The sequence below is a fragment of the Musa acuminata genome, chromosome BXJ1-5 (assembly GCF_036884655.1).
Source record: "Musa acuminata AAA Group cultivar baxijiao chromosome BXJ1-5, Cavendish_Baxijiao_AAA, whole genome shotgun sequence".
NCBI classification, from domain to species: domain Eukaryota; kingdom Viridiplantae; phylum Streptophyta; class Magnoliopsida; order Zingiberales; family Musaceae; genus Musa; species Musa acuminata.
Window position 1 is genome coordinate 8,732,355 of NC_088331.1, and position 25,634 is coordinate 8,757,988.

The window sequence follows — 25,634 nt, forward strand, 5'->3', positions numbered from 1 at the left end:
TAGAAGCGGGAACACGAGAGCTCCACGTTGCTTGCTTTTACAAAGGGCACGCTCTCTCTCTCTCTCTCTCTACATGTGTAGTTGCGCCTACTACGATCGGCTTCAATTACCTCTTCTCCGGAGCTCTTTGTGGTCACGAGATTCTCTTTTCCCACCTTCCCGTCTTACTCCCCACCGCTTTGCACCTGACAAAAGCATAAGCCTCAGCCCTCCCACCTCTTTTTGTCCCTCTTCCCCTTTCGTCTTGCCGGAGTTCCAGGAGGAAATCTTCTTTCAGACTTGCCTCATCCACACAAAAATACGAGCTCCAAGGAAAGAGAGGAGGGAAGTAAAAGGGAGTGTACAAGGAGATGAAACCGATCGATTCTGGAAATGGCGCAGCAGTGCCTTCCACTGGGCAGCAGCGGAGACCGGAGAAATCCTCGCTCTGAAACATCGATGACTTGCTTGATTCTACTGCTTCTCTCGTCTTTCCTTCTTGTATCAGGTGGGAGTGAGGATATACATTGAAGATCTCCAATCAAAGATGTGGCCCCAACTGAAGAAGAGGAGCATGGCAGCGGCTTCAGGTTCCCCTTCGTCCGGAAGCGCGGTGGCGCTTATCCTCCTCCTCCTCCTCCTCGTCGGTGGTGCTTTTATTCCCGGCCGATGGATCCGCGACACCGTAAGCTCCCCTTTCCCAGCTCAGTTCTATACTGTTCTTCCATAAAAAGCTATTTAGTATATCTGTGAAGGACTCATTTTCAAGAAGGGTATATAAATTCCATTCGATATTTAGATATCATTCACGTTGACGACAATTGTCATCACGATTGTTGTCGTCGGGACATGCGTCAACGTTGTGGGATCCGCCAGTCAACCGAGTGGCTTGCATGCTACCCAGCTGTATCTTCTAATTTTAGATGAGAAGTGCGCCGTCTTGCTGTTCCCCTCTTCTTCTCATCGTGTTCTTCATTCATTTGCAGTCAACAATGCGCGAGACAAGACCCATCATCATGGCTCAAAACCTCATCATCAACCCCATTGTTGATCATCAACCCCCTCCACGCCCATCTCAATCTCTCCCCACCATTCCAAAAGCAGAACAGGCGCCTGCAGCCACAACGAATCAGACTACAATGAACCAAGCAAATCCCATTGTTGACCTTCGAGCTCCGCCACTGCAACCTCTTCTTCCCTCAATTCCAGAACCACAACAAGCACCAGCAGCCATAGTGCCTCCTTTTGCACGTCCCACCGGAAACCAAACAGGAAACGAAATCTGCCGATCTGCAAATCCAACCTTGCGAATCCCTGCCCCGACTCTGTCCCTTCCACATTCTTCGTCCTGCCCAGACTACTTCCGCTGGATCCACGAAGATCTCCGCCCTTGGAAGTCCACTGGAATAACCAGGAAGATGGTGGAAAGAGCCCGAAGAACTGCCAATTTCCGGCTCGTCGTCCTCAATGGCAAGGCCTATGTGCAGCGCTATTGTCATTCCTTCCAAACACGCGACGTCTTCACCATCTGGGGCATCCTGCAGCTGTTCCGCCGCTACCCGGGACGCATCCCTGACCTTGACCTCATGTTCGACTGCGTCGATTGGCCCATCGTCCGCGCCAGTGACTACCGAAGGAGGAACGCGTCAGCACCGCCGCCGCTGTTCCGGTACTGCGGGGATGAGTCTACCCTTGACATAGTCTTCCCTGACTGGTCCTTCTGGGGTTGGTAATTCATTTGAATCTCGTGATCGCAACATGTTATCCGACGCAGAACCGTCTTGGTGTTGGTAACTAAGTGAATTCCTCTCCTCTCATTCTCGGAAGGGCGGAGATCAACATAAAGCCATGGGAGGTGCTGAGGAGTGAGCTCAAAGATGGGAATGGCAGGGTGAGGTGGATGGATAGGGAGCCTTATGCTTACTGGAAAGGCAACCCAGCAGTTGCCACCACCCGGCAAGACCTCCTCAGGTGTAATGTCTCTGAAGCCCACGACTGGAACGCTCGGCTCTACGCACAGGTGGGTATAGATCATGTATGTGAATCAGGATCTGACTTCTTACTGATGTCAGCTCGCTTCGTAGGATTGGCTCAAAGAGAGCAGGGAAGGGTTCAAAGAATCGGACTTGGCGAACCAATGCATTCATAGGTACTCTCTGCTTTAACCCCTACTGTCGATATGGTGATTAAGAAGTGAGCTTAACATGGTACATGCAAACAATGGTGGTCAGGTACAAGATCTATATCGAAGGTTCGGCATGGTCGGTCAGTGAGAAGTACATTCTAGCTTGCGACTCTCTGGCGCTACTGGTGACGCCGAAGTACTACGATTTCTTTACCAGGGGATTGATGCCACTGCAGCATTACTGGCCTATTAGGGACGACGACAAGTGCAGATCCATAAAATTCGCGGTCGACTGGGGCAATTCTCACAAGCAAAAGGTATGCATGCAGCTCAAGTTCTTCCCTTTTCGCAGAGGAAGGCGAGTTCTGATCCTTGGAGCTCTCAACAGGCACAAGCCATCGGAAAGGAAGCCAGCAACTTCATCCTCGAGAAGGTGAAGATCGACTATGTCTATGACTACATGTTCCACATGCTGAATGAGTACGCGAAGCTCCTTCGATACAAGCCTACTATACCTGAGGGATCTGTAGAGTTGTGTGCCGAGTCCATGGCGTGCTCTGCGAAAGGTCTGGAGAAGAAGTTCATGACGGAATCTCTGGTGAGGTCTGCTAACGATTCCAGCCCCTGCATGATGCCTCCTCCCTACAGCACGTCGGAAGTGAGAAGGATAGCGAAGAGAAAAGCTAACGCCATGAAGAAGGTGGAGATGTGGGAGCAGAGAGCACGGGAGAGTCAGGATAACAAGGTGTAGGTGATGTTCCCCGCTGTGTTCGTAGCTGTAGATTGCAGGTAGAATAAGCATCTTTTGCTAACATGAAATTTCCAGTCGTGAGAGCAGAAGACCAATCATGTCCTAACATGGGGAAAATACAAACTTTTCTCTTGTGATCAAAGATTACATTGATCTAACAGTTTATCGTGTTCTTCATCCTCAAGGATGAAGAACACCATAAACAGTCATGTAACCTTCTAATTTACATGTAAAAGAATGCATTAAGACAATCAAGATGGATCTTCGATCCTTGGAAAGCTATGTAAGCTCCAAAACATAGCGAGTCCAGAGTAGAGGGAAGGCCGAGAGGATGAGTTAGATAGCTCGCCCTTTCACGATGTCGATGCTCATCTCGCTCGGGTCCGTCGCCTGCAACTCCACTTGTATTCCATCGAGCTCCCTCTTGAATCTGTCCTTTGAACTGGCATACAGCATCTTACTCCTCACCCTTGATGCATCAGGAGACCTGTATGCATGCGTGCATGGAACAAAGAATATATATAGTCCAAGTCAACCTGCAGATGCATGGAGTTGATGCTGGTCTTCCTTACCAAGCAATGAAGAAGATCTTGCTCCTTTGGCAGTTCTCATCAGTGACGAAATCGAAATCGTAGACGGCGTACCGGCACTCGTTGGGTGGCAACGACGCGGCCAAATCATCGTAGCTCTGCTCCGGCTGGCCGAGCTTCTCCACTGTGACCTGCTGCAGCTTCTCGTCGATTTTGAAGACGATAAAGCGGAAGTTCCTCTTAGCCTTCAGCTCCAGGAATTTGAGCTTGCACTCGTCGTTTACTGCCATTCCCGACGCAGAATTCGCCTTTCCAAAGCACAACACAAATGATCGTCTATCATCAGAAAGAATAAACAGCGATGCTGATCATGTAATGGGAGAACAAAGGATAATGGCGTCCGGTTGATTGGATTCCAATGGCATTCATACATTGTATTAAAAGTTCAGCCATGGAGTAGCGAGAAGAAGGGAGGGTGCTTACCATGATATATTTGCGATGAGGAATGAGCAGGCCCAAGGAGAATGGGGATTGAAGAGGAAAGGGGAGGAGGAAGAAGGGTGACAAGGGGAGGGAGGAAGCAGGGGAGGATTTAAATGATGCTTGTGAGGGAGGGAGAAAAAGGTGGGAAGGAGAGGATCATTTGATGGAGGGAAATGAAGGTGGGGAAGCAGCTCAAGGGACCTCCACAAAGCTATTGCTTGCTACCTCCAAAGCTAGCTTAATCTTGCACTTGCAATTTTGACCTGGCCATTTATCCATTACTATGTTACTTTACTGGGATTATTCTGTAATGAACAAAGAAATATATCATTTAAGATAATAATAACATTTAAATTGCTAATCATTATTTTTTTCAAAAATCAAGCTATGAAAATTTTCACTATTAATTTCTGAAGTTTTAAAATGACTAATTGACACTTTGAAGTTCATGAAATATTATTATTTGCTATAAGAGAGCTTCTAGTTTATATAAAATTATATTTTCTAACCATAGAGAAAGTATCTAATTCACAAGAAATATATAAAAGAAATTCTTGATTAGTGTCCATGGAAATGATTATGGAAATCAATTTGGCTGAGATAAGTAGGGGGATAATTCGAACCACCTCACCAATGAAACAAGTTTAAGCTAATTTTGAACATGATATATATAAACATAAATATATATATATATATACATATATATATGTATATACATATGTATATATACATATACATATATATATATATATATATATATATACATACATATATATATATATATATATACATACATATATATATATATATATATATATATATATATATATATATATATATGTATATATATATGTGTGTGTGTACGAGAGAGAGAGAATATCTTTTATTTTCTGATATTTTATTTAAAAACACTTAACAACAATGAGAGTTGCAACGTCGAGAAGGTTACTCACTCGCAATATAATCTAAAATTTGATAAAAGAGTCATCGACATGCCTGAATTAGTTGTATATAATTGTTAGAGTAGAATTTAGTTATCCAATATCGAGAAGGGTTTCGAGTCAACTTTGATTTTAGTTTGAATTTATTATAAACTTGATATCAAAAATTCAATAGATTTAACAAATGAACCTAAAAAAAAATTGATAAGAATCTTTTGACCTAAATCACCAATAAATTTAGTGTTTTTGTCAAAATGTCAAATACTAAGAGTGTAATTCATAACTTTTTATAATGAGATATTTGATCATTATTTTAAGCTAAGTCTAAAATTATCATATACTTTTTTTTATCATATATATATATATATATATATATATATATGATCATATAACATTTAATTTGAGAAATATGAATAACGACTAGTTTGTTGAGTCAGTAGCCCACGAGTTCAATCCATAATGGGCTTTAACAGCAAATAGCTCATATCTCTTTTAATTTAACTTTACGTTTGATAAAGGGGGTATGATGACTATGAAAAATTAGAAGAAAAACTACAGCAATAAGATAGAAATTTACAACAATAGAGGTAGAAAACTATAGTAGCAACTTGATTTGAAAAAGAGGAGAAAATGATAAAAAAAATAAAAGAAGAAAAGGGAAGAAGACAGAGACAATGCAGAGAGACTATTTTCAATCATCCTGTTCTCATCTCATGTTAGAATAGATCTACAGTAGATTCTTATTATGATTACTTAGGAAAATTTTAGATATTATGCATAGTGACATAATCTTTGTATCCCAGTTATTCTCGTGTGATTGTTGTTTGGATTTTATGCAAGAGACTTTAAGATTTATACATTCATTATTTTTATAGTAAATTTTTTCTAGTTTGTCATATGATTTTTACCCTTCACTTCATGTTAAAGGGATTTTCCATATAAATCTTAGAGTTCTATTTGATTATGATTTTTATTTAATTTTATTATGCGATTTACTAATATTTATTCGTATACAAAAATTTCTCTCTTTGTATCTCACCGTAGTTAAGTCGATCATCATATCACGTAAAGGGTGATGATGCGTCGCTCGTTTGACGTCTAAGAGATCGATCGATGATAAGGTGTCAACCAATAGTAAAATGTCAACTGCGAGGTGCTATCCGTGCTTGTTGCGTGGTTATTCCGACATCAGTAGTTAACCCCAGAATACTATGGCTTACGTGCTGTCCTTTACGAATTTGACTACTACAAGACACTATAAATTTATCGAATGTGACGACTTCTAAAACGTTGTTTCCTCCTCCTAAAATGTTTGTCTTTGACCGGCGCCCACAAAATATATCTTCCTCCCGTGAAACGTGGAACCATTAACTTGTAGGGTTAAACAAAGTTCTCTTCGATGAGGACAAAACAAGTTTAACTTGGACGGCCATCTATTACAGATACTATCTGGTGATTGCATGCTTGCGTTCTCCTTGACGGCCACGTCTCGGAAGTCAGCTTTGCAACGAATTAAGTAACCCACAGCCTTCACCAAGCACACCTGTGATTTCAAGCTTTCCACGGATGCCAATGTCTCGAGTCGCAGATGATCGGACGGCTGGGATGACGTGGTTTCGTCAGCGTGACGTGTGTCGCAAGGATTGACGTAGGCGCCTCCGTAGCGAGTGTTCCCTGGTCCGACCAATACAGGCGCGCCCCCACTCATCGGAGGCCTACTTCCATGCACGTAGTGCAATTTCCACCTTCGCATCGCAGATTAGATCCAGAGAGAATGTTACACATACAATACAATACTTACCTTGCGTAATTGATTCAATATCCTATGTTTTTGATGTATAGCAGAAGAAATAATAAGTCTCTTTCAACTTAATTTTTATATCAATTGGTTCCTTGAACCTCGGTGAGATTGACTGGTCAACGTCCTCAGATAGCTTAATTATCGCCTTGCGCACGCATAACTTGACATCAGAGCCTCCAATTCTTTCGTGCTTACGACGCTTTAGCGGACCAAATCACCCTCGAAAAAAAAGTCTACCTGGAGACTTTTTCAGGGCGGCGTCATCTCGCACAGACCTGTTCGTGCAGGTTCGTGAGAGGTGACGTCAACCCCGAGACAATTTCAGGGGTGAGTTGGTCGATTCATGTCACATTGATAATAAAGTAATGGCGGTTCTGTTGCTCCAGAAGGTTCCGCCACCCGCAAAAGTCAACTCTCGTGGGCCCGACAACGGAAGCCCAACTTACATGAGACCACGTGTCAATCTACTGCACAAGGCCACCAACTACATTCCCACAGCCCAGAGGCCTACTAATTGCCGTCCAAGGTTGCTTGAAGCCCACGCTGAGTGCTTTAATATTCACAAAAGGTCACCATGAACGGCTGTGATCGGTAGCTTTAATAAAGTAATGGTGGTTCTGTTGCAACATAATGTCGGTTACGCGCGATGTCAACTCTCGTGGGCCCATTAACGAAAGCCCAACTTGCATGAGACCACGTGATAGCGCACCACCCACAGCCCAGAGGCTTACTAACTTGCCGTCGACGTTTGCATGATGCCCACGCTGAGTGCTTTAATATTCACGAAAGATCACCATGAACGGCTGTGATCGGTAGACTCTCCGACTCCCCTCGGTTTTAAATGAAGGCCCTCACCGCCGGATCTGAACTACATTTTGATTCGAACTTCGAGAACTTTTGCAGCGAAAATTTGGAGCGCAGAAAGGGGAGGAGGCGAATGGTGAGCAAAGGGTTCTTGATGTCGTGCCTCGGCGGCGGCGGCCGCGAGGGCTTCGCCTCGCGGAGCCTCTCGCCGAGGCCGCACTACCCGTCGATGCCAAAGTACCCCAGGCGGAAGTCGACGGTTGAGGTGGTCGGGGGCGGGGATCTGGAGGCGACGCCGGAGGCAGCGGAGGAGGAGGAGAAGCGGGTGGCGCTGTTCTCGGTCGTCGGGATGGCGTGTGCGGCGTGCGCTGGGTCGGTGGAGAAGGCGATCAAGCGGCTGCCTGGGATCCATGATGCTGCCGTCGACGTGCTGAACGATCGGGCTCAAGTCATCTTCTATCCCGCCTTCGTTTCGGTGCGTTGTCTGCTAATTTTATTATTTCCCTTTTATTTCCTAACATTTGTATGATAAAAATGGCTTGAGGACAGGGTTAGAGATTTGTCACGGTCATCTTGAATGGTGTAAAGATCAAGTTTTTTCTTGATTTACTTGAGATTAGAAGGATGTGATCTTTGTTTCGTTAGGTTTATTTTTTTGTGAATTTTCATGGATTTTATGATTATTTTCCTCCGTAGTTATTGGATCGTCAATAATAATTTCATGGAATTTGAGCTCGAGTCATAGGGATGCTTTTAAATCGTAATCTTTGTATTGTGTATGTGAACTATAAATGTAGATCTGATTATATTGGGACATGAACTAAATTTCGAGATCCGATACAAAATGGTATTTGCTGCGGAACCACATCAACTGACCTAAAAGTTGCAAACTGGGTCAGTCTTAATTGATAACGAGAGATTCTCTAGTTTGATATATTTCCCAAGTTTCTTTTTTGCATACGAGTCAGATTAAGGAGCCTTTATGTCTTTTGCGCTGCTTACAGCTTGGTATCAAAATGAGCCAGCAAGTCCTTGTGTCTAGATGAATCATTCTGTTGAGCATAACAGTTAAATGCTATTTGGAGGATTGACAACTTTCTTTCATGTATAGAGAAGATCTATCTATTCATTAATTGTCCTGCTATAGATGATATGGAAATAACTTAGTATTTTGGAATGGAAGTCTCTGAAGTTACAGATCAGGACAAACATGAGATAGATGAGCACCGTCAGTAGTCTGTTGTTTATTTCTAGTTTTCGAAGGTCTAGTGAAATTCTATTTATGATTTGGTATCCTGTTTATATATGCACTTTAGAAGTTTGAAAGTTTTGACACATAAACATTTCTTGTACCTGGAAGCTCCATTAAGTCCCTTTTTCTTGTTCAATCTACAAGGAAGTAATGGCCTGCAAGCTCACTGTTGTATTGCAATTAAGAAGCATGATCCATAGGCTTTTATATTTCAGGATATTATGAATAGGGTTGAGCTCATAGTCATGATGGCTACAGGTATAAGGATGTTTGGTTGGCTCTAGTGGCACGTATCCTAGTTTATATATGCCATATCAACATGGTGTGAATTAGGGAAGCAATCATAGATTCTGGTTTGTGTTTCCTTAGTTATGGAAGCAGTTGGACATTCATACATTTATGCCAAACGTTTATGCATTCATGATTTAGTCGAACGATTCCTTTGATAAATCTAGTTGTCATTGAGCAATGAACAGGATGTGACGGGCTGTAAATATTCAAAGTTAATAGTAATTGCAGGCTTATGTAGGCACTACTATATGTAATGCATTTAAAGGGTGGCATGATGCATGTCTCCTGGCAATGCAATAAGTTCTTATGTTTTATTTGATTTCATTATATGAAATGTCTTCTTTTTCATTTGATGGCTGCATAAGGACAAAGGACAAGTAATACTAAATTTGACTTAGTTTCTGGAAAATCAAGTTCATTTTTTTCTTTTTCTAATTACTCTGTTGACTAAGACAAACACTTTTAATAGAATAAATAGCAATCACACATTTTTAGGATACCAGTTTAATCTCTAATTAACTTGTAGATATTTTAACAACTCAGATGTCCATATATTTTAATTGAATCCTTTAATGACAACTTAGTGTCTCCTATCTGCTAGATTTGTTGTTTTCAAAGAAAAAAAAGATCTTTACATGTTTAAATGTTCAAAGCTAAAAGTAGGTGGATTATCATGCAGATTGATTGTCCACACCAAAGATATCTCTTTGAGATTATATTCAATAGCTATTATCTGATAAGTGATTGGAAATATGCAAATTTTATTTCAACTGTACTATCTTAAGCATGATAATATTAGTTTTAGTCCTAGTAGTGAAAACCTGTCTCCCATACCAATTACAAACTAACATTACCTTAATGCAACGTGTGCATTCATATTGCAGGAGGACACAATTAGAGAAACAATTGAAGATGTTGGTTTCAAGGCTGAATTGATTCAAGAGGAGATGAAAGAAAAATCAGTTCTCATATGCAGACTTCGCATAAAAGGGATGACATGTACTTCTTGCTCAAGTACTATTGAATCTGCTTTGCAAGATGTTCCAGGTGTACATAAGGCTTTAGTAGCCTTAGCAACTGAAGAAGCAGAGGTTCGCTATGATCCTAGAGTTGTAAGTGCCAACCAACTCATGGATGCAGTTGAAGATACTGGTTTTGAAGCTATACTTGTTACCACAGGGGAAGATATTAACAGAATAGAACTCAAAGTTGATGGGCCATTCTCTACAAGGTATATTTCTATGGTTAATAACTCTCTTCAAGCCCTCCCAGGAGTAGATGATATAAACATTGATCCTGTGCTGCATAAAGTTACCATATCTTACAAACCAGATCAGACAGGTCCACGAAATTTCATTGAAATTATTGAATCAACTGGATCTGGGCAGCTTAAGGCGTCAATATACCCGGAAGTAAGGGGAAAGGGGTTTCACAGGCATGAGGAGATTAATCAGTATTATCAATGCTTCCTTTGGAGTTTGGTTTTCACCATCCCAGTATTTCTCACTTCAATGGTGTTTATGTACATCCCTGGAATTAAAGAAGTTCTAGATAAGAAAATAGTAAACATGTTGAAGGTTGGAGAGCTTTTAAGATGGATTTTATCCACTCCTGTCCAATTTATAATTGGTCGAAGATTTTATGTTGGTGCATATAAAGCATTACGACATGGATCTGCTAATATGGATGTGCTGATTGCTCTTGGAACCAATGCAGCATACTTCTATTCAATCTACACCGTCCTCAGAGCTGCAACTTCACCAAATTTTATGGGAACTGATTTTTTTGAGACTAGTTCCATGCTTATATCATTTATCCTTCTTGGGAAGTATCTTGAAGTTTTGGCTAAAGGGAAAACATCAGAAGCCATTGCTAAGCTCATGAATTTGGCACCTGAAACTGCAATACTGATAAGCTATGACAATGAAGGAAATGTGATAAGTGAAAGAGAGATAGATAGTCGATTGATTCAAAAGAATGATATCATTAAAGTAATGCCCGGTGGAAAGGTAGCTTCAGATGGTTTTGTAATACGGGGTCAGAGCCATGTTAATGAAAGCATGATAACTGGGGAATCAAGGCCTGTTGCAAAGAGGAAGGGTGATATTGTTATAGGCGGTACTGTCAATGAAAATGGTGTGCTGCATATCCGTGCCACTCATGTTGGATCCGAAGGTGCCCTTTCACAGATTGTTCGTCTTGTTGAATCAGCTCAAATGGCTAAAGCTCCTGTACAGAAATTTGCTGACCGCATATCCAAATATTTTGTGCCTCTAGTAAGTTATTATTGCATCTTCTTGTTCTGCTCTTTTACTATTAGTTAGATCTTCTGCTCTGCTAGGTGAAATATATCTGGGGTATTTCATACAACCGCCCAGATGATAAGTAACACTGAAGAGATTCAAGTACTCAATGGTAGTCCATCTCAGAAAACTAATAATTGTTACTTGGAATTTAGCATCTTTTGTATGTCAATGTTTTAAACCTGTCTCATTTTCAATTATTGATATAGGGTTAATTCGAGTCAAATCCAGGTTTTCTTCTTTGGTCTCTGCCTATAAATATTTTTCTCTTTCAGAGGACATATATATACACCCCTCAATGTACCAATATTTTGAGTACATCCTCTCTCACTATGCCTGCTCGAATTTTCTAATTTATGAAATGTGTTCTACTATTGTGCACTGCATATATACGGTTCAATGTAATTAATATTTCATATCTTCTTCTGTTTGAAAGAATCTTTCACAAACTAAATTTTTCAAAGAGTTAGCATGTTTATTCTAGTAGCATTTATTTTATAGTAACTAACTGGTTCAGAGATTTAGTTTCAAAGTTACAAGCTAACACTTATTCTGAAATGAATAACTATATACCAATGAATACATTTGCCAAGAATATAACTTGCTTTGAAATCTGCAGGTTATTCTTCTTTCACTTGTCACTTGGCTCATTTGGTTCTTAGCGGGAAAGTTCAGTTCCTACCCAAAATCTTGGATACCATCGTCAATGGATAGCTTTCAACTCGCTCTTCAGTTTGGCATATCTGTCATGGTGATAGCATGTCCATGTGCGCTTGGCCTTGCAACTCCCACTGCTGTTATGGTTGGAACTGGAGTAGGTGCATCTCAAGGTGTGCTAATTAAAGGTGGACAAGCATTAGAGAGTGCACACAAGGTCTGCTAGATAAACCTTTTATTTTCTCTCTTTTAGTGGCTAATTATTCTTGGCAATATTTGTTTCACTTGTACATTACCATTTTGGTAGATTCATTAAGCTATCTATTGTTCATAGGTCTTTACATGTTCCAATAGTGTGTCAGAAACAAATCAGCCAACTATTCATAGATTAAATAAAATGATTTTCTATCAATTTGTCAATTGAAAGTTGGCATATGGTGACATTTGGGACAATATTTACCTATGATATTGTTAGTCTGTCAGTAACTACTGACTGATCAATACTGACCACACATTGCTTATTGCTTATTGCAATAGTTGCAGTAATTTTTTCTTTAACTGGTCATGATATAGCAACTCCATCCTCATGGTTCTAGTAATCTACTAGAAACAACCACAAATTTATAAGGGGTCTTGTTTTTACCTTATCTGAAGCATAGGCTTGAGAAATCCATTAGACATTCCATCTTTTAACAGAATCTTGGACTTCAATACTCAAGAAGAAAAGAAAAAAAAAAAAAAAGAAACAAAAGAAATCAACTTCCGGTGAGTCTGATTAACTGATGGATCTGAGATTTTGATCTGTGAACTTTATCTATCTTCAGTATTTTATGTTCATAAGTAAAAGAAAAACAGAAGGGTAACTAATGAAAAAAAATTAGGTACTGGAAGTTTCAAGCAAACATACAATTATCTATTATTACAGACATTTTCATATTTGAATGCATATATGAAACAAATCGATTTATATTGTCCTACAGTTAAGAAGTTCTGAAGGTTTTGATATATTGCATCACTATATCTTTTGCAGGTCAACTGTATTGTATTTGACAAGACTGGCACACTTACCACTGGAAACCCTGTTGTTGTCAACACACGACTACTGAAGAATATGGTGCTTCGTGACTTCTATGAATATGTGGCAGCTGCTGAGGTAGAATATCTTTCTCTGTTTGTTAGGGTAATTTTAGGATCTTATTATGAAACGCCAGTGGACCCATATGCAACATCTTTGGTAGATCTTCTTAGTTGTGATGCAGGAGGAGATCCTGGAGTGTGTAGTGAAGAAATAGGCCTAGAGGATGGGTGCTGCTGATTATCTTTGAAAGAGCATCCCAGTTGATTGATTGAATAAAGAAACTAAAGAAAAGATAGTATAAAAACAGTGGATATATAGGGAAGAGAAAATTTACAACTAGTGCTTCAATGTCCGATAGCCTAGAATTCATTAGTCAAAACTTCACCAATTTTCTGGTTCTAACCCACCTAATTCTATGAATGTAGTGTGTGACTGCGTGTAGATGATGACATCTATATCAGTCTAGGCTACACATCATGACAATGATGTTGTATTCAATAGACTATCACATGCATTTTTTTTCAGTGACTGATTGCATCAGCAGCTTTCCACTTTTTATTGAAATCCAAGAAATCTGTTCTGTCTTATTTGTCTTTCACTGAAGTGTAGAAGATACATTCAGGGAACATGCTAATGAGTAGTACTTACCTGGACGCATTCAGCTTAGTCGTAATCAAGCTAGGTCTTGGTTTTGTAGCCTATTAGCATCTCGTTCTCGTTCCACTTTTCCTGCAGGATCCTGGTTGCCTTTTGAAACAGGATTTGAGTCTCTATTTAACTAGCTGACTGGAACCATAGATAAGAAAAACCTTAGGTAACAGAATTTCCTATATATTAATCAAAGAATAGTTATTTTATGACTACTAATTGAAATAGACTGCCTGGAACATTTTAGAAATTGTCCTAACCTTAAATAATTAACTGAAAATAGGACAAATCCAACGAAATTCAACTTGTATAAGCCTATCCTTTAGTCTGAAACCATCATATGATCATCTCGATAACAAATTGAGAAAACAACATACTGCATCTAGTAAATTTGAAAACGGCATACTGCATAGAATAAGAGATAGGTGCTGTTTTACCTATTCCTGCAAGGGTACAGTCTAGGCTGTCAGTTGATGCCGCATATCTTTGGCCATTTGAGGCTTTGAGCAATGTATCGCATCACATGGTCATTTCCTTTATATTACTAGTTTCCACAATCTATCTTTGTAATACATTGCTATTTAATACAACTTTTGGATGTTGCCTTAAATGATGCCTTACAGGTTAATAGTGAGCATCCCTTGGCAAAGGCTATAGTTCAATATGCCAAAAAGTTCAGCACAGATGAAGAGAACCCTGTTTGGCCTGAATTACAAGGTTTTATTGCTATCACAGGCCATGGTGTCAAAGCCACAGTTGGAAACAAAGAAGTTTTAGTGGGGAATAAGAGCTTGATGGTGGAAGTAGGCATCCATATACCTGTTGAAGCCTCTGAAATTCTCACAGATACTGAGAGAATGGCACAAACTGGAATAGTCGTCTCAATTGATCGAGAAGTAACTGGAATAATTGCAATATCTGATCCACTGAAACCTGGTACTCGAGAGGTTATATCCCTTCTGAAGTGCATGAAGGTGAAAAGCATTATGGTAACAGGTGATAACTGGGGTACTGCAAATGCAATTGCACAGGAGGTTGGGATAGACACTGTTATTGCAGAAGCAAAGCCAGATCAAAAATCCGAGAAAGTTAAGGAACTTCAGGTACTTTTCCATGTCATTAATTGGACAATGTGTGAAGATTTTTTCTTTTTGATACTTCTATACACAACATATGAGTATTGTCACTAACAACAAAATATTTAAGCACACTTTATGTATATAAACACTCAAACTCATGACTATATTGTGACTATTCTATTTAGATGCTTCACCTTTCTGGAACAATAAATATTCTAACAGCCTGCCAATTGTCAGGCTAACATTGGAGCAATTGACATTACTTAGCTTCTGTATTGATATATTCATTTTTTTCAGATGTCCGGCTTAACTGTGGCAATGGTTGGAGATGGAATAAATGACTCACCAGCACTTGTGTCTGCTGATGTTGGGATTGCCATAGGTGCTGGCACAGACATTGCAATAGAAGCAGCTGATATTGTTCTTATGAAGAGCAACTTGGAGGATGTAATAACTGCCATTGATCTCTCTAGGAAAACTTTCTTCCGGATCAGCATGAATTATGTATGGGCTCTTGGTTACAATATCATCTGCATACCAGTTGCAGCTGGAGTTCTTTTCCCATTCACCAGATTCCGACTGCCACCATGGATTGCTGGTGCTGCAATGGCGGCTTCTTCAGTTAGTGTAGTTTGCTGCTCTCTCTTATTGAAGAACTATAGAAGGCCCAAAAAATTAGACATGCTTCGGATGAGCGATGTAGCGGTCAATTGAATATGTTCATTTGGATACTTGTACATTTCTGCATCAAATGTGTGTTAAGGTTTCTTCTCATCTCTAGATTACCTGCAAAAATGTTATTGATGTATATATGAATTGGGAATATCTTCACTATATAGTAGTTGATGCACATCAATGAAATGTTTGTGAAGTCATTTCTTGCTACAAGTTTCATTTCACCAGGGTATCAATCAAGACTAATAGCATTTCTGTGAAGGAAATCTATCTGCTAATTTGATCTTATAGTTCATTCGACTGAGGATAAAGGTGCGACACCAAATGCAAAGAAAAATGGTAAGGGAAAATATATTGTTTACTGCTTAAATCTTTCTGTCACACACTGCTCGTAACAGCCTTACAAGATAACCTATAAAATTGTGTGGATGAGCAGTGATCTGTGTTCTTGTTGTTCTTGGGTTTTACTACTAAATATTGCTCAATGTAGGTGTTAAATGAATCTTTTACCATTATCTGAGCTGAGAAATGATTGTTTTCCTTAAGATTTTATTGCAGCATTACATGAGGTGACCTCACAAGAATCCCATCAGCCATGGAAGTAACATGCATGGTTGTCAATATCTCTAAGCTTTGTCTCCGGCAGGCCGGCGTTGACTGATACGGCAGTAGCTCATGTCAAATTGGTGTAGGCAATGGTGTCATGCATGGGAAATTTTGTCAGATGCCTGCATTTGGTGCATGTATATACCTGAAGCTTTTTTGCTTGGTTTCTATCTTCAAAATCTGTGGCTCTAATTCAAAGATCTACCATTTCCACTGATGAAATGCAACTCTCCGGAGTGTTGACTTCTTTTGATATTATTTTGCCTCAAGTTTGCTTGGATTTTTTTCTTCAAAAACCATGACTTAGAGAGTCTTGATACTATTTTGACTTTAGGGAGTGTTGACTTCTCTCCAAGTCAGAAGCCTACCATTTGACCTTCCTTCGCCAACCACTTTTGTGTAGGTTTGCATCTATACTAAGTTCATCCTAGTCAACACCTGGAATATTACATATTATTAGAATTGATAAGTAGTATTAGAATCCTAATATGATTCAAATTACTTGAACAATATTGTTTAAAGAAAAAAAAAATCTGAAAATTAAGATTTGGTCAGCCTATAAATACCTACCTACACACGTTGTCATCCTGGCGACAACAACTAGCCGTCTGCTCTGCAACCTTCGCTGCTTCTACTTAAGCCAAAGAACTCACGTCAAAGTAATCATACAACTTCAACTCAAAGGCAAGTAAGGTTGTTGCTCTCTCTCTCACGCACACACAATTCTTAAACTTTGATCCTTTGATCAGTATGTTTCAGAGGGTAGAATGAGGTGACTTTTACTGCAAGATAATTAAAGAAGACTTGTTTACTGCAAGATAATTAAAGATGCAGACTTGTTTTGCTTTTCGTTATCTTCCAGTCTTTACATAAAATTATAAGCATCAGAAATGCTTATAGAAACAGAAAGCACAGGACAATCAATGAGTAAACAAACTACGTTTCTTCTTTTAATGAATTAATCGATGCTCAACATAACAGTAGTCTATTTGAGCTCCAATCACGAATCAGAGCACGAAACTAATTTTGTTTTAAGTATGACATTACCCATTTAATTAGTTCTGTTAATTCTTGGCGTTTACGAAATCCTGAACCCTGCCCGGATACAATCAGGAAATCCCCGTCCTCCAAGGATGGCCCAAATACAAGCCCAAAGTGAACCGTGACCAATCCACGTCCGGCCCACATCCGGTTAAGTGCTTTATGATTCACGTCCATCTCCTTAGTGGTCTCTTTAAACGGTCTTAACGATTGAGTTTGATTCGAACACGTCGCATTCGCCAACTGTAACAACAACATTGCAGCCAGCGCAGGGCTTGCCGAGGAAGAGAAGAGAGAGATGGAGAGGGAAGGCATGGGCGGCGGGAGTATGGAGAGCAGGGCATTCCTTGTGTCGTGCCTCGGCGGCAGGCCGCACTACCCCTCGATGCCCAGGTACCCTAAGAAGCTGGCGGGGGAATTGGCGGATGGAGGCGCCGACCTCGAGGCCCGACCGGAGCCGGAGAAGCGGGTGGCGCTGCTTACGGTGCTCGGGATGACGTGCGCCGCGTGCGCCGGGTCGGTGGAGAAGGCCATCAAGCGGCTGCCGGGGATCCATGACGCCGCCGTCGACGTTCTCAACGATCGGGCTCAGGTCGTCTTCTACCCCGCCTTCGTTACGGTGAGTTCCACTCTTCTCTTGCTTTTTGCCCGGCGGAAGGCTTTGAGGGCTTAGTAATATAAGATGATGAAAAGATGCAAGTATTTTTATTACATGCGAGAGATGATGGGATTAGTTCCCTAATGGGCACCGTATGGAGTTAGCTAGAATTCGGAACTTGAAGCTTCTGAAGATTTGTGGGTAACAGAATAGATGAGATTAGATGTGAAGCAAAAGTCTTTTGAAGTTGGTCACTTTGGACTAGTCGAAGACCTATTTCATTCCTATTTGTAATGTGATAAGTTACACCTTTAAAGCGGTGATCATATTTTCTATACTTCTCTTGAGATAATAAACACTAAAATTAATTCAGTTGAACTTAGAAATTTGGGGGTAGAATTTACAATCGTAGATCACCTATGGACAAGGATGAAAGACCTTTTTCTGCATGACATTTGTATGGCTCTTTATATACATAGTTATCAAAACCAAACCTCAGTTTGGTAGGAGAAGACAAAAAATTGGACTATTGGCTGATCTACTTCAGTTGTTGGATCGAAAATAATATTTGAACCAGGTCCAACCAACTGGTCTTTTTGAGGATTGAAAGAATCAACTGGTCTAATTAGACTAGATTGGTTTTGGAATTTCCCTAAAGATTATAAAAAAAATGATGTTTGTTGGTCCTATCATGCTATTGGTTAATAAACTTTTTCTTTTTTACGTTGTCAACCGAAAAAAGGGAAAAAAATATAGAAATAGGTTTTGAGACATTAATCCAAGTATATCTCAAATGTTCAATTTTTATTTTTTTTAATAATTGTAATATTTTTATTAAGCCTATGGTCTGATTAATTGCACACTGTACAATAAGTGACCTGATGGCCTAAGACTTCGTTGGATCATTCTGACAACTATGGCTTTATGGCCTTGGGCTACAGCGATACTAGCCCATTCTGCTAGCAATATGTAATGTTTGCAATCAAGAAACACAGTATTGAGGCTCTTCAACATCATCAGATTTCTTGTTGTAATCGAGAAGAATGTAGTTGCATATGTAATGTATTTCATGTATTCATTCATGTTGCAGGAAGACACAATTAGAGAAACCATCAAAGATGTTGGCTTTGAGGCCACATCGATCAAAGAGTTGATGAAAGAAAATTCTACTCTATTATGCAGACTGCATATAAAAGGAATGACATGCACCTCTTGCACAAACACTGTTGAGTCTGCTCTGCAAGCTGTTCCTGGTGTACACAAAGCGTTGGTAGCCTTGGCAACTGAAGAAGCAGAGATTTGCTATGATCCTAGGTTTGCAAGTGCCAACCAACTTATTGAAGCAGTTGAAGACACTGGCTTTGAGGCTACACTTATTACCACAGGTGAAGATAGAAACAGAATACAGCTCAAAATTGATGGTACATTTTACAGCAGATACATTTCTATGGTGAAAAGTTCTCTTCAAGCACTCCCAGGGGTAGATGATATAAATATTGACCCTGTGCTTCGTAAAGTTACGGTGTCTTACAAGCCAGATCAGACGGGTCCACGTAATTTCATTGAAGTTATTGAATCAACAGGGTCTGGCCATCTTAAGGCATCAATATACCCAGAAGCTGGCGGAAAGGAGCTTCACAAGGGTGATGAGATTAAGCAATATTATCATTCCTTTCTTTGGAGTTTGGTATTCACCATCCCAGTATTTCTCACTTCAATGGTGTTTATGTATATCCCAGGGATTAAACATTTACTAGAAAAGAAAGTGGTGAACATGTTTAACATCGGAGAGCTTTTGAGATGGATCTTGTGCACTCCCGTCCAATTTGTAATAGGCCGAAGATTTTACATTGGTTCATATAAGGCCCTGCAACATGGATCTGCAAATATGGATGTGTTAATTGCTCTTGGAACAAATGCAGCATACTTCTATTCACTTTACTCCGTGCTCAGAGCTGCAACTTCACCAAATTTTATGGGAACTGATTTTTTTGAGACTAGTTCTATGCTCATATCATTTATCCTTCTTGGGAAGTATCTTGAAATTTTGGCTAAAGGGAAAACATCAGAGGCCATTGCTAAGCTCCTGAACTTGACACCTGAAACCGCAATACTCCTAAGCTATGGCAATGAAGGAAATGTGGTGACTGAAAGGGAGATAGATAGTCGATTGATTCAAAAGAATGATATTATTAAAGTAGTGCCAGGTGGGAAGGTAGCTTCAGATGGATTTGTTATATGGGGTCAGAGCCATGTTAATGAAAGCATGATCACTGGGGAATCAAGGCCTGTGGCGAAGAGGAAAGGTGATGCTGTTATAGGTGGTACTGTCAATGAAAATGGTGTGTTGCATGTCCGTACCACTCATGTTGGTTCGGAAAGTGCCCTTTCACAGATTGTTCGTCTTGTTGAATCAGCTCAAATGGCTAAAGCTCCTGTACAGAAATTTGCTGACCGCATCTCTAAATATTTTGTGCCTCTAGTAAGTTATTATGCATTTTCTTGTTCTATTTTTTACTGTTAGCTAATCTCTTCAAATAAGTGAATTAGATAAATTGGTCATTTGCATACTAAAAGTTGATCTCAACTAGCTCAGATGATAACGCTGAATAGAGTCAAGTGTTTAATGGTAGTTCTTCTTCTGGTATAACTAATAATTGTTGTTACTTTTAAGCTTAAAATAATCTTTTGGCATATTTTGTAAACCTGTTTCATTTTCAGATTTGGTTTATAGTTAATTCCAGTTACATAGTTTCTTAGTTGATGTTTGCTTATGATAATTTTTCTTTTTCAGTGCACATATATGCTGCTCTTGCTTTATCACTTTTTGAGTAAATCCTTGCTATGCCAGCTTGAATTTTCTAAATTATTTGGTTTGTCCTGCTATTGTTTTCTGCCTATATGTGATTCAAGGTAATTAAATGCTTTGATATCTTATTCTTGTTGGGAGAAAGAACCATTCATGTTTTCTGCCTATATGTGATTCAAGGTAATTTTCCCAAGTGTTGCCTGTATTTGTAGAAAATATCCATGTGCTATCATGTATGGTCTACAGGTCTAGTAATTAACTGCTTCTGGTTGCCTATAAGATTTCCAGTTAAAATACAACCATATATTCACAATGTAAAAAATAAATACTAATGAACAAATTTGCATCTTCAGGTTATTCTTCTTGCATTTTTTACTTGGCTCATTTGGTTCTTAGCGGGAAAGTTCAATTCCTACCCAAAATCTTGGATACCATCATCAATGGATAGCTTTCAACTTGCTCTTCAGTTTGGTATATCTGTCATGGTGATAGCATGCCCATGTGCCCTTGGCCTTGCAACTCCCACCGCAGTTATGGTTGGAACTGGAGTAGGTGCATCTCAAGGTGTGCTAATTAAAGGGGGACAAGCGTTGGAGAGTGCACACAAGGTTTGCTAGATTAATTTTTTCCCTATTCTCTCTGCTTGTAGCTAATCTTTCTTGGTGATGCATGTTTCATTTCTGTCTATAATCATTTTGTTGGATAGTTAGATTCAGCTGTTAATAGGTTCCAACATATTACAATAGTATGCAACACATAAATTAGTCAACATCTTGTTCTTGTTTTGGATACTATACATATTACTTAAAAGTGGATTTTTTTTCCAATAATTTGTTGAGTGAAATTCCATATTTTGGTGATTTTTGGGACAAAAGTTACCTATTAGATATTTACTCTATCAGTAGCTTACTGACTTGTAATTCCAATAGCATTTCATTACTTACAGAGACATAAGTACAGTAAATAAATTGTTTAATTAGTCATGAAGTAGCAATCCCATGCTCACAGTTAACAACCACAATTTTTGTATGAGGCCTTGTATTTACCTAGTTTGAAGCCTAGGATCCATAATTCATTACTGATAATTCCATTTCTTAGCAGAATCTTGGAGTCAGAACTCGAGAAAAAGGGAAAGGAAAAAGGTACAAAAGTAATCAACTTCCACTGAGTTTGCTTGAAATTGATAATTTTTTTAATCAGTAAACTTTATCTACCCTCAGCATTTTACCCTTGTAATAAAAAAAATGACTATAAGTAACAAAAAATCTTAAAATGCTGGAAGCATCTAGTATCCACGAGAATTTTCTTTTAGGAAATATTTCAAGCAAACCTAAGCTTATCTTTTCTTCCAGAAGTTTTAGTGTGATGTGTGTTCATAATACAATTATAATAGCTATCACATAACAAAATCTCCTTGCAGGTGAACTGTGTTGTATTTGACAAGACAGGCACACTTACCACTGGAAAACCTGTCGTTGTCAGCACACGGCTACTGAGGAATATGGTGCTGCGTGACTTTTATGAATATGTGGCAGCTGCCGAGGTAGAACTCCTTGCTCTATTTGTTCATGGTTATGCTAGGATCTTATTTATGAAAAATGTTGCATCTCGTGAAAAGCTTTTGAGTTAGAATGCAGAGGGAGCTTTTGGGTTGCGTAGTGAATAATTAACTGCAGTAGAGGTTAACTAAAACTAAGACTAATCCAACTAAATGCTGAATCGATCAGAATGCCATACAAACATACCCCTCAGTTTGACTGGACTCTGACAAACATTAGGATCATCGAGACATAATGTAGACAAGATCTGAGGTTGTCCTAAAAGAACACGCTGAAGTGTTACATCAAGAACCAATTCTACAAAATCTAGAATATAGGCTGTCAGTTGCTGCTGGATTTCTGTGGGCTGTTTGAGCAATATATCTCCAATACGCAGAGTCATTTACTTTGAGTTACTAGTATGCACAATCAATCCTTTTAATACATCCCCTGTTCAATGGCTGCTTCATTTGATGCCTATCCTTGACAGGTTAACAGTGAGCATCCATTGGCAAAAGCTATAGTTCAATATGCCAAAAATTTCAGCACAGATGAAGATAATCATATTTGGCCTGAAGCACGAGATTTTACTGCCATTGCAGGCCATGGTGTCAAAGCCTCCGTTGCAAACAAAGAAATTGTTGTAGGCAACAAGAGATTGATGGTGGAATTAGGCATCCGTATCCCCGTTGAAGCCTCTGAGATTCTTGCAGAAACTGAGGGAATGGCACAAACTGGAATAATCGTCTCAATCAATCAAGAACTTACCGGAATAATCGCAATATCCGATCCACTGAAACCTGGTGCTCCAGATGTTATATCCCTTCTGAAGTCCATGAAAGTGAAAAGCATTATGGTAACCGGAGACAACTGGGGTACTGCAAATGCAATTGCACAGGAGGTTGGGATAGACACTGTTATTGCAGAAGCAAAGCCAGATCAAAAAGCCGAGAAAGTTAAGGAACTTCAGGTACTTTTCCATGTCATTCATAGTGTTTGACTATTATTTTTTATGCTTGCATATATGTACAACACATGAGTGTTGCCATCTCCAACAAACAAAAGTAAGCATATTATAAATCTACTGTGACTGTTCTATTGAGATTCTTCACCTGTCTGGAACAGTAAATTTTTTTTGTTTTGAATCTCTCCAGTTACAGGGCTAAGATTCGATGCATAGACTTTTCCAATATCCAGCATGATTATACTGATAATATTCTCTCTCTCTCTCTCTCTCTCTTTTCTTTTAGATGTCTGGCTTAGTTGTGGCAATGGTTGGAGATGGAATTAATGACTCACCTGCACTGGTGTCTGCCGATGTGGGAATGGCCATAGGCGCTGGCACAGACATCGCAATTGAAGCTGCCGATATTGTTCTTATGAAGAGCAACTTGGAAGATGTAATAACTGCCATTGATCTCTCTCGGAAAACTTTCAATCGGATCCGTATGAATTATATTTGGGCACTTGGTTATAATATCATCGGCATACCAATCGCGGCCGGAGTTCTTTTCCCATTCACCAGATTCCGGTTGCCTCCATGGATTGCCGGTGCTGCAATGGCAGCTTCTTCAGTTAGCGTAGTTTGCTGCTCTCTCTTATTGAAGAACTATAAGAGACCCAAAAAATTAGACACACTTCGGATGAGCGAAGTTGTGGTCAATTGAAATTGTTCATGTAAATTTCTACATCAAAATTGTGATTGCACAAGTAAAGATGTCGTTCATATGGATAAACGAATTGTAACTATTTTCATTGCTGTGGAGGAAGGATGCGCATGAAGGCATTGATGGAGAACTCGAATTCTGTTTTCGAACTAATTATACATTGATCATTGGGTACATATTCTTTTTCTCTAATCGTTAAATCTCATTTGGTTGTGTTTATTGCATGTTTTTAAGTTTAATACATTTAATTTCAAGGACTTTATTTAAAGATTTTATGATTCTCTTTTTCTTCATATTTATTTCTTCGTTTCTTCTAACAAAAATCATTCTCTTTCTGTGTCTTTTATTTTTTGAAAAAAATAAATAAATTTTTGATTAAATTAAATGGGTGCAAAAGAGGCTCATGAACATGAACTTGAGACTTATCATGCACTAATCAATCAAATGTTGACTTCTACTCATGCAAAGACGGATTCCAATACAACATGTATACGACTACGTCGTGGACGTAATACGTCACAAGAGGTATACCTCTCATTCTCGTGGTAGGAAGTCCACACATTGATAGCTGCATTTGTCCCAAGAATTAGTGGTGCAGATCAAGAGAGTTATACCTTTCATAAGCTTAATTTGTGTTGGATGGATCAGCACATCAGAAGACAGTAAGAGAGAGAGAGAGAGATCAGCACACCAGTAGACGGTACGAGAACACTGCACGCATTCCTGTCGTCTTCTTCCTTTCAGCTGTCTTCAGTACTAGCACATACAGGACTGACCTCTTTTGCATCCCCCATTCTGACACGGCAGTGGATATATGGCATCCTAAGATCATGATGCAAGAGGGTGAAATACGAAACTTTGCTTGCATTGCAAAATGGCTTTGGGAATGTAATCTTATATATGGATTCTCATATTGTCGTGGACTGTTAGCCGAATAATTTCTCATGTAATCATTGTAGTCAATTAATATATTTTTTAAAAAAAATATTGAAAAAAATATCATTGATATGTATGTCAGCACGACATAATCTTGATATGTATACTATGAGGATACAGTGTAGTTTCTCCGTACTTGTTTTAGAGTCAGATATTTTCAATTCTTAAGATAGTACGAGTTTCACCTTTCCTTTTTTTTCCTCTGTTCTAGAGGTAACGACGTATTTTTATACTAACTTAAAGATCGGAAGAATATCTCGTAAAGATCCTATAAGAAAAGTAGTTCATAACCGACTCGAACTGTGTTCTAGTCATTTAAAAATATTCATATGAATATTTCATATGAGAACCGATTCATAACTAACCCGAATTATCTTCTGGTATTCTGATTATATTCAACTCATAATCACGTGGTGCCAATCATGAAAAAGTAGTCTTTCACTCTCCACGAAATCACCTTTCGCAACCAAGTAAAAACACCTCCTCGAAATTATTCCAACAAGATGCGTGAGTCAGGCAAACCCATCCAGCGTACGAAGAAACTCGCTACGATGATAAATTAGGCCAGAGAGATGCCTAAGATGTGAGTCGGACAAACCTGACTTGAGTAAGAAGTGTTGCGGGAAACAACTGTATGCCGTGGCCTCGGGGCCGACGCGGCTCGGTTCGAGGGTCCGGATGTCGAGGATCAAGGGTGGCGTCCCTCGGGGTCTCCCGGCGGCCGAGCACGGTGGTTCGGGTCGGGATGTCGGGTCGGGAGGTCGTGGTGGTCGGAGGTCGGGCGGGAGGAAGCTCCGCCGCAGTGTCGGGAAGAGGCGACACCATCTCGCACCTGCACACAGGTCGGGCCGGGAGCTCGGCTCGACCCCTCCGACGATCAAGTTAGCGATATGGAGAGGGTTTTGGAGGAAGAGATGCCTCCGAGTGCGTTGTGCTTGTGTTCCTCCCCTTGTTCGTTTAGAACTCTGGGGTATTTATAGATGAGTTTGATGTTACTTGATGTGGCTGCTTGCAGGAGGCAGGCTGATAGCGTCTGACATGG

General features: G+C 39.7%; 4 protein-coding genes across 4 annotated transcripts; 3 read left to right on the forward strand and 1 right to left on the reverse strand.

Annotated features, from left to right (window-relative positions):
* Window positions 1–101: 101 nt before the first annotated feature.
* On the forward strand, window positions 102–3,110 carry LOC135673617 (uncharacterized). Its single transcript, XM_065182689.1, has 6 exons — window positions 102–664; window positions 966–1,708; window positions 1,807–1,999; window positions 2,064–2,128; window positions 2,211–2,421; window positions 2,493–3,110. The coding sequence occupies exons 1-6, from the start codon at window positions 527–529 to the stop codon at window positions 2,853–2,855; spliced, it is 1,713 nt and encodes a 570-aa protein (XP_065038761.1). The 5' UTR covers window positions 102–526; the 3' UTR covers window positions 2,856–3,110.
* An 81-nt stretch (window positions 3,111–3,191) lies between these two features.
* LOC135673621 (actin-depolymerizing factor-like) lies at window positions 3,192–6,193 on the reverse strand. The gene is made up of 3 exons (XM_065182697.1): window positions 6,182–6,193; window positions 3,428–3,693; window positions 3,192–3,342 (listed from the first exon to the last, which is right to left on the reverse strand). Exons 2-3 carry the CDS (start codon window positions 3,673–3,675, stop codon window positions 3,192–3,194), a joined length of 399 nt encoding a protein of 132 aa, XP_065038769.1. The 5' UTR covers window positions 3,676–3,693; window positions 6,182–6,193.
* Window positions 6,194–7,489: 1,296 nt separating this feature from the next.
* On the forward strand, window positions 7,490–15,610 carry LOC135673622 (copper-transporting ATPase HMA5-like). The gene is made up of 6 exons (XM_065182698.1): window positions 7,490–7,889; window positions 9,842–11,233; window positions 11,880–12,134; window positions 12,948–13,070; window positions 14,267–14,746; window positions 15,020–15,610. The coding sequence occupies exons 1-6, from the start codon at window positions 7,548–7,550 to the stop codon at window positions 15,434–15,436; spliced, it is 3,009 nt and encodes a 1,002-aa protein (XP_065038770.1). The 5' UTR covers window positions 7,490–7,547; the 3' UTR covers window positions 15,437–15,610.
* A 1,732-nt stretch (window positions 15,611–17,342) lies between these two features.
* LOC135674959 (copper-transporting ATPase HMA5-like) lies at window positions 17,343–23,791 on the forward strand. The gene is made up of 6 exons (XM_065185222.1): window positions 17,343–17,663; window positions 18,733–20,124; window positions 20,805–21,059; window positions 21,872–21,994; window positions 22,480–22,959; window positions 23,240–23,791. Exons 1-6 carry the CDS (start codon window positions 17,343–17,345, stop codon window positions 23,654–23,656), a joined length of 2,988 nt encoding a protein of 995 aa, XP_065041294.1. The 3' UTR covers window positions 23,657–23,791.
* Window positions 23,792–25,634: the final 1,843 nt, after the last annotated feature.